General features: G+C 37.6%; 1 protein-coding gene across 1 annotated transcript in view; it reads left to right on the forward strand.

Annotated features, from left to right (window-relative positions):
* Window positions 1-6,628, forward strand: part of GABRB2 (gamma-aminobutyric acid type A receptor subunit beta2) — an 809,897-nt gene extending 803,269 nt beyond the window's left edge. Inside the window, exons 7-9 of the mRNA XM_073620842.1 lie at window positions 874-1,026; window positions 3,734-3,978; window positions 5,391-6,628. Of these exons, the coding sequence (XP_073476943.1) occupies window positions 874-1,026; window positions 3,734-3,978; window positions 5,391-5,738 (746 nt within the window). The 3' untranslated portion in view covers window positions 5,739-6,628. The remainder of the gene's footprint in view (window positions 1-873; window positions 1,027-3,733; window positions 3,979-5,390) is intronic.
* Window positions 6,629-9,776: the final 3,148 nt, after the last annotated feature.

Genomic DNA, 9,776 nt, shown 5'->3' on the forward strand with positions numbered 1-9,776 from the left:
CTTGAGCACGTGAGGACGTCATATGATGGCTTGCCGGCAAAGTAGGTCTGCGCTGTAGCCATCATTTGTCTATAGCGTGGCCGAGAAGCGGTTAAGGATAATGAGCACAGTCAAAATGGAGAGACTGAGGGGTTGATTTTCTAAACCTCGAGAGTGCAAAATCTGGTGCAGCTCTGCATAGACACCAGGTTTTTTTTTTCGTGAAAGCTTAATTCAACAAGCTGAAGTTAGAAGCTGATTGACAGTTTTAGTAAATCAATTGCTGACAGTGAGCCTTCCCTCCTAGAGCACCTAATGGCTAACTTAGATAGTGGGCACCAGTATAATATGAAAGGAATAATAAAACAGTATTAGTAAGTATATGGGATCTTGGGGGAAAAAGGTTGTCAGCAGCAAAGCTTGCAGCCAGAGATTTAACAGGTGTTGAAAACCACATAAACCATATAAACTGTGATAAAACTGAGCCCTAATGCAGCAGTAAAGCATACATCCCAGATTATAATAATAACCTTATTAATTTCCAAGGATTAAACTAGATCAGAACAACCCATATTGCATCCACCACCTGCATACATATCTCAGGTTTGCAGAAGTGATAATCACATGGACCAAGTTCTCTAATCTGAAGTTTGTCCTGTTGCAGTGCTGAAAGGCAAAAAATAAAGAATGCACATGAAAACCACCTATATATTCAAACTTGAAGTACATACATCCTTAGATCTATGTATGTGTTTGATGTGGGTGTATGTCTTTGTTCTGCTGCCTGTTTTACAGATCACTGTTGACATTAGCCAACCTCTGTCATTGGCTGAGGTATGCTTACTGTTCTAATATTTTTCAAAGTCATATCATCCATGAATTCTTTTTTTACAGGTTCCTATCCAAGATTATCTCTTAGCTTTAAGCTGAAAAGGAACATTGGCTATTTCATCTTGCAGACATACATGCCCTCTATTTTGATCACTATTCTGTCATGGGTTTCTTTCTGGATTAACTATGATGCATCAGCTGCCCGGGTTGCCTTAGGTAAGCATCTCCCAATGCTTGCTGGCTTAATGGAAATAATTGTCAGTGTAAACTCATTATTATTAGAGTTTGTATGTGGAATAAACACCAACACTTGTTTAAGTCTATATACAATGAATGTAACCTTATTACCCTACATAAATGTAGTAATATCTTTTGTTTATTCTTTCCTTTCCATCCATTTTAAATGCTTCCTCGAATAATCTATTTGATCAGCCAGCTGATCTATAGTCATCTTATTAAAATTATTTTTTTTAACTGTAGTCATCCTTTAAGGAATTCACCAAGGTCTACCCAGGTGCACGGGGTCCAGATCCACCAGCAGGACCCACAGTCACCTGGCCACAATTTGTTCCTATCCCAAACTGATTGCTTGTCATTTTTTCATCTCCCTGAAAAAACTCATAGCCTGTTCTTTGACCTATATAGGCCCACCTCTGTATCATGCATCATAAGGATATGGTGAATTACAGTATTTTAGGATGCTTCTTTACTTAGGTTTCAAAAAATGGTAACAATAATTCGATACACTGGCATCCATAAACCGTTTCACATAATACAGTACAGTCACATGCTGCTATTTGCTTACTTCCTCAGCTACACAAGAGGAGGTGCTGCATTGTGATACATTCCATCTCCAGGAATGAGGTGGAAATGTCTAGTCCAGAGAAAACTCACATATTCCCTCTATGAGGTTTTTTCATTCCCATGCCTACTTAAGGTTTGCGTCAGGGTAATGTCTCATTTCCCCCCAAAGAGAAGCCCATCCAACACCTAGTAAAAACTTAAAGCTGCACATGCTGTTGTCTCTTCTCTATACCATGCAAAACTGGACCCACATGGCATGGCACGTGATTCTAACATGATAACGACCCCAAACACACCTCCAAGATGACCACTGTCTTGCTAAAGAAGCTGAGGGTAAAAGTGATGGACTGGCCAAGCATGTCTCCAGACCTAAACTCTATTAAGCATCTCTGGGGCATCCTCAAATGGAACGTGGAGGAGCGCAAGGTCTCTAACCAGCTCTTTGATGTCTTGGAGGAGTGGAAGAGGACTCCAGTGGCAACCTGTGAAGCTCTGGTGAACTCCATGCCCAAGGGGGTTAAGGCAGTGCTGGAAAATAATGGTGACAGTACAAAATATTGACACTTTGGGACCAATTTGAACATTTTCACTTAGGGGTGTAGTTACTTTTGTTGCCAGCGGTTTAGACATTAATGGCTGTGTGTTGAGTTATTTTGAGGGGACAGCAAATTTACACTGTTATACAAGCTGTACACTCACTACTTTACATTGCAGCAAAGTCTCATTTCTTCAGTGTTGTCATATGAAAAGATATAATAAAATATTTACAAAATGTCAGGGGTGTACTCACTTTTGTAAGATACTGTATAGCATTTACAAGTTATTTTATTGAATTCATTTTTTGTTGACTTGTACAATAATATTTGTAAATATACCCTAAAATATAGACTGGGGATCCAACTCTGCCCTGTGACATCATGTCCGACTTTTATCCTACTTCAGTGAGTGGGATCTGACTTTGATCTCGACAATACTAGGCTCTTTGAGTCTGGAATCTTGAGGAGGAACCCCTCAAAATCCATACCAGATCCTTATCCAAGCACGCTGCCTGGCAGGTCAGGAAAGGGGGGCGAGCAAGCCCGCCCTCCTGGACCATATCAGGCCACATGCCCTCAACATGGGAGCCGGGAGCTTTGCATGTTGATAGGGACAAGGGCATCTTCCCAACAACCCTGGACGGTGGTTGTCGGGGTCTGTGGGTGGGGTGCTTATTGGAATATGGAAGCCCCCTTTAACAAGGAGGCCCCCAGATCCGAGCCCCCCACCCTATATGCATGAGTATGGGGTACATTGTACCCCTACCTATTCACCAAAAAAAATTGTTAAAGAAATAAAACCAGCACTCAGGTTTTTGACAAAGTCCTTTATTGAAGCAGCTCCAGCATCTCTTCTCCCTGCGCTGATGTCTTCTTCCCCTGGTTCTTCCTCCGGTTCTTCTTATCTCTGCTGATGTCTTCTCCCTCTGCCAGTTCTTCCTCCATTCCTCTGGTTCTTCTTCTCTCCACTGTCTTCTTCCTCTGCCGGTTCCCCAAATCCAGGTGTGAAAAACTTGTTGCATCTTTCCCAAAAAGACTCATGGCTGTATTAGATCAAAAGGGTGCTTCTACTAAATACTGAGCAAAGGGTCTGAATAATTAGGACCATGTGATATTTCAGTTTTTCTTTTTTAATAAATCTGCAAAAATGTAAACAATCCTGTGTTTTTCTGTCAATATGGGGTGCTGTGTGTACATTAATGAGGAAAAAAAAATGAACTGCAATATAACAAAGAGTGAAAAATTTAAGGGGGTCTGAATACTTTCCGTCCCCACTGTATATTCGTATATTTATCATGTGATTAAACTCTGTCAAGTCTACACTATATTTCTGTGAGCGATGTCAGTGTAGATTAAGAAATACAATTAATTAATTGTTCTGTTAGAAAAAAGACAGCATTGTGCATTACATGATGTAGTGATTGTTACTTTACTATTTATTCATTGATTTAATACATGCATATTCAGGAAATAATCGGTAAAAACTAGGGCAACATAAAAAAAAAAAATTATTAACTGAATATTTGCATAACCCTTTTTTTAAATAATTATGTAATTAGCGGCATTTTTCTTTTTTTTTTTAGGAATCACAACTGTTCTCACTATGACAACCATCAACACTCACCTTCGAGAAACACTACCCAAAATCCCCTATGTGAAAGCCATTGATATGTATCTCATGGGTTGCTTTGTGTTTGTCTTTATGGCATTATTGGAGTATGCATTGGTCAACTACATATTTTTTGGTAGGGGACCACAGAGGCAAAAGAAGGCAGCAGAAAGGGCTGCTAGTGCTAATAATGAGCAAATGAGAATGGAAATTAATAAGGTATGTAATTGTATTACTTTAACCATAGCCACTGCCTTTAACCATAGCCACTGTGTGGCTTTATAATTGGAGTGATTAATCTGGCCCCTCAAAATGGTCAGTCTGCTGAAAATCACTCATGCAGTTCCTTTGACATAAAGGGTTCATTTTTACAGAATATCTGAAAAGGTGACCTAACACCAGACCCCCCCCCCCCCTAGTCCCTGCTGTACTTACCTCATACGACCCTGAGCTGTCAGGCTCCTGCAAGCTGCTCCACCTGTCCAGGAATTTGAAATCCCTGCTGCTTTCATCCATCTCCATCTAGTGCTGCATGGACAGACCAGACAGATTCTGATTGGTCAGCACCATCCAGTGCTGTCCAGTTAGAATTCATCTGGTCCATCCTGGCAGTGCTGGACGGAGAGGAGAGAAAGCAAAGGGATTTCAAATTCCTGGACCTGTGAAGGCCCTGACAGCTTAGCTTTATGGAAGGTAAGTATAGCAGGGACTGGGAGGGGGTCTGGTATTAGGTCCCCTTTAGATTTCCTGTAAAGGTGAGCTAACTCTTTAGAGTTCAATTTCAGGTTTGCTATCATTTTAAATAGTTTGTTTGGCCCAAGCTGGTCCATACAAATTATTTCTATTAAATAATTATGCAAATATTGTGCGCACTGTAAAACACAGCAGGAGCCTTGGCTACATAACGTATTTAACGCAGCACTACGGGTGCTTTCCCGTGGAGATCGCAAAGTCATCCGCCCACCTCTCCACCTTGGCCAATCAAAGGAAGGCTTGTATGCATTAGTAAAAATACAAGGCTTCTCATGAGTGGTGGATAAGCATTAAGAACATAGATGGTGGGCAGTCGCCCATACTGCTGTGGAACACAGTGTCACATACTGTATGTACTGTATATTACATTGCACACAGTGGCTGCATAATTATGCAATGGAAATTGTTTTTTGGGGCTAGTTTGGCTATGTAAAGTGAAAATAAACAAAAGGAGTTAGTTCCTAAATACTTTTTCAGCAAAAACTATGCTTCCTTTGGCATCAAATGCCAGAGCAACAATCCTTTGATCACTACTTTGGAACATAAGGTACCAATGTTCTTGTACAGATTCCTTATAAGTGGATCTGTCTGAATTGTAGTCCCTATAGTACTTCAGCAGAGATACCAGAAAAAGTATTTTAGAGATATTTTTTTCCATTAACGAATTAAATGAATTTGTTTGATTATTATTAGTATTATGTTCTATTCATTTATACTATTATTATATTATTTTCTTATTGTCATTGATACTGTATATTGACTTTTTATCTCATGCATTTAGTGTGCTTTTACAACCTTACTATCCTTTTTTTTATGTAAAATTGATACCAACATATAAAGGTAAAAAGGTTATGACTCTTGTTTTTATCTTCTCTCAGATGGACCCACATGAAAATATTTTGCTTAGCACACTTGAAATTAAAAATGAGATGGCAGCATCAGAAGCTGTTATGGGTCTTGGTGATCCAAGAAACACCATGCTAGCTTATGACACCTCCAGCATTCAGTACCGAAAAGCCGGATTACCAAGGCATAGCTTTGGACGCAATGCCTTAGAACGACATGTGGTACAAAAAAAAAGCAGACTACGGAGACGTGCATCCCAGTTGAAAATAACCATACCTGACTTGACTGATGTAAATGCTATTGACAGATGGTCACGCATGATCTTTCCTGTGGTTTTTTCATTCTTCAACATTGTCTACTGGCTATATTACGTGAACTAAGACTAAAAGCCATGCAGTAGACAAGAACTGGATGTCTGTTCTGTTTATGTGTGAAACAAGAAGTGGGGCTTAGGAAAAAAATTCAGGACACAAGCTGTTTAAAACACCTTAGTTGCTGGCACGTTTCACCATTCTGTATGTATAAAGTCTTTGAAGACTCATTAGAAGCATTATCACCTCCCATCTACTTTAGGATTTCCAAAGTTGCTTTTATATACATGATAAGGCTTTTCCCTGTGTGCATAAAGTGTACTGAAGAATGACTCATACTTTACATGTTTGATAAATGCATATGATATTAACTATTCATTCTTTTTAATTCTTTATTCCAATAACAAGCTAACATATCTATTGCACCTACATTTGTTTTCGTAGATATTTTACTTGTATTGCTAATTTATTTTTTTATACACATAAACTTGAAAAAATGTTGTGCCTCTTGTTGAAGTTCTTTACAATGCTAATGGCCATTTTTTTTTGCATTTGCCACATTTTATGTATAGTTTCTTAATACATTATTGCTTTTTCATTCAAAACTATAATGACTTATAGATGAAAATATCAATTATTTTAGGTCATCACAATCTTTATTTAAATATCATTGGCAATAAGTGCATCAATATATACATCCTCAAAAAAGATTCAAATTATAGCACATTTTTAAATAAGACCATAGCAATAGTCAAAACTGTGGACAGCATTTTATTTATATGCAACTAACAAAAGTTTGTAGAGCAGAGTGTAATCTGAAAAGGAAAACAATATAATAATTATAATATGATCAATTATTGTCTTTTCTTCCTAAAATATATGTCAGGATGAAAAGAATATGCAGCACAGGCATACCCCACTTTTAAGTACACAATGGGGTTTATTTACTAAAGCTGGAAAGTGCAAAATCAGGCTCACTTCTGCATAGAAACCAATGAGCTTCTAACCCCAGCTTGTTCAATTAAGCTTTGGTAATAAAACCTGGAAGCTCATTGGTTTCTATGCAGAGGTGAGCCTGATTTTGCACTTTCCAGCTTTAGTAAATAAACCCCATTGCGTACTTAAAAGTGGGGTATGCCTGTATATCTCTTCAGCACATGCACATTTGCCCATGCTTTATCTATTTAAAGAGTTTCCCTGTAAGTGCAGGAAAATACCTGCTGATCTACCAAAATTGCACTCAGCTTTTAGGCCGGCCATAGACAGTTTGAATCTCGGCCAGTTCAGCAGAAACCTGGACGAGATGTGAACCATCTATGGGCAGGCTGAATGTACCAAGTTGATCGATTGATCAACTCGGGTACAATCTGCCTGCCAGATTCACTTGCGATTATCACTAACATCTGCTATAGCCACTAGCAATAATCACTGTCTTCTCCCGGGGGGCAGCTTCCCCCCCCGCCGGGAGCAGAGATTCCCTTGTCAGCACTGTCACTGATGATAGGGGAATCATGCACATTTCAACCCATGGTTGAAGGAAATAAATCCACACCGTCTATGGCCTGCCCTAATTTCCATAGGATTTTCTTGTCTGAAATTGTGGGAAAGTATGTCAGCCCTGCCCAGTTGTCTGTAGCTAAATTAATGAATTCTTCCTATCATCTCCACAGCTTAGAGAGTAGTTGCTCAGTAGGCAAAGACAAGAACAGGGAGAGCTAACTGAACCCTTTGAGGTAACAAAGTGTGCATAGGACACAGTCCAGTTCTGAATTTCTGACAAGATCATCAGGTCTTTTTTTTAATAATGAAACTGATATAACAAAAACGCTTTTAGAAGGCTATTTAACAAAGCAAAAGGGTGCTACTAAGAGAAGCTCATTGCTAAAGATATTAGAAATACACTTTAAAAATAGAATGGCCATCATCATTAAGGGACTGTAATTATGATCTTTCTCTTTTAGTCATTTTGTTTTCAATGTTCCATGTCTATTTTTGGTTAAATAATGCTACACAGAAATATGTAGCACGCAGCCTATATGTGGTAATTGCTAGTCTTGGTCATGGTATTCTAAAGGTGACTTGAAAATTGTAAAGTTCATTGTCGACTTCATTCAGAACCATGAGATGCTGATTTATATTTTAATGTGCTTGTGGATCATATTGTCATGGAAAGCATGAATACACTGTACACTAGAATGTGGATTTAGAATTACCATAGTAAAAATACAGAATGTAAACTCATGAATAGAATGTACATGTTGTAGCCAATCTGCTTCCTTAACCAAGTGCCACATTTATCAGCTTTGCCTGCTTTTTGAGATAAGGGGCTGTATCAGCTCCTTACATATTGCATGCTAGCATTATTAGAGGGCTCTGTGCATAGGGTACAAAAAGTTACAAGGGCAGCATAGGAAGACATCCTTCAGCATGATTCAGAATCACCTTATATTTGCTTCCTGCTTACAGGCTAACTCTTTTCACCTGGAGCTTAGTTTCACTAAAAGAAACAGAACATGAATTAAGGTGTGCTATTATTTCTGTTACTATGCCATTTAAACATTTTTTAGCAAGAATCTATTTTTAAATTGCAACACGGGATATTTTTATGTTAAGTGGTAGGGAGCAACATGACTAACTAGGTGTTTGATTAATTTTTTTAATTGAATGCTAAGTTGTGACTTCACCCACCCCTTGCTGAAAAATCACCCCTGTGTGTGTGGATTACTTTGAAGGTTCTCAGCAGATATCTAAATAATTGGACAAAATTTCAGTTTTTTTTGCCCCTTGATCTAAATACACACAATAAACCATTATAGTTATCTACTACTATTATTATTACATCTATTTCTGCTAAATCTATTGTTCTATGTGAAATATCTGCATCATCAAGCAAGTCTCGCCTTAGTTTACTTTATTCTATTTGAAGTACTTGAAGGAAAATTGTTAATTTTCCTATAGATGCTTTGTACACTTAGCAGTATATATGAGGCGGTAAGTGCAATATTCACACATTTACAGGTGATCAATCATTCTTTCTAATTTATACCACATCCACAAGAAAGAGTCACTTGTAGTGACAATTCAGTGAATATCACACTCACTGTTTCAAACATACATGCCCCTTAGAGAGTTATTGGCTTTAATAGGAGATCAGGAATTTGCAAAAACATTGCCTATTGTCATTGTTTATTAGAACCTTAACACCAATCATGCTAACCTGGGTATGCTTCAAACATCCTATCAAATTAGAGAAAATGTCTATTTTTTAAACTCTTAGATCAATTGGATATTTGAAGTAGATACAGATTTGCAGGACTGGTACAAAATGTTCTTTACAAAATATGTCCATAATTATATGAGCGGGCCCTGGTAATCCTTAGCACTTTCATTAATATTAAGACACCTAGTTTTCCTAATAAAATAATGCTAGCCCTATTTTGTATAATAAGAATATTTCATAGCCAAGTATATGTATTCACAATATGCTACTGTATTTTCACATGTAGTAGTATCTAGCTGTAGATTTCTGTATAAAAACCTGTATTTCCAGATTTGTATACAGCACATTGGTTATCAACAGTGCCTCTAAATTTATATGCTGCATTTAGTTATGTTGTTTGAAGTAGAAAAGTTATCTAAAATTTTAGGCCTACGAAATCTGCATTCTGATTGGTTGATTCAACTCAAAGCATCATATTGCTTCTTCCAAATATTAAAACAAACTCTAAAACACTGCACACTCCAAAACGTATATCTTTAAATATATTTACCTCGGGGTTATGGCAACTTAAAAAAAATAATTAATTTTTGTAACAATGGACAGAAATATAGCAGACCTTAAATATATATTTCTTTCTTTTATTAATCTAGGCCACAATGTCCATATGAACATCAAAAGAAGAGCAGTTCCATTGAGAATAGAAACAATTTCATTCAGAATTTCTAGAGGCGACTTTGTTCTTTGTATAAAGATCTCAGAGCCAATCAAAGTAATGACATTCAGAAACAGCCATATTATAAAGGAAACATGAAACATAATGTTTTCCTTAACATTCAGGCAAATGGAATGCATTGCCAAAATGCATTTGTGAAACTTAATTGCTAACA

This window comes from Aquarana catesbeiana, linkage group LG03 (genome assembly GCF_042186555.1).
Source record: "Aquarana catesbeiana isolate 2022-GZ linkage group LG03, ASM4218655v1, whole genome shotgun sequence".
NCBI lineage: Eukaryota > Metazoa > Chordata > Amphibia > Anura > Ranidae > Aquarana > Aquarana catesbeiana.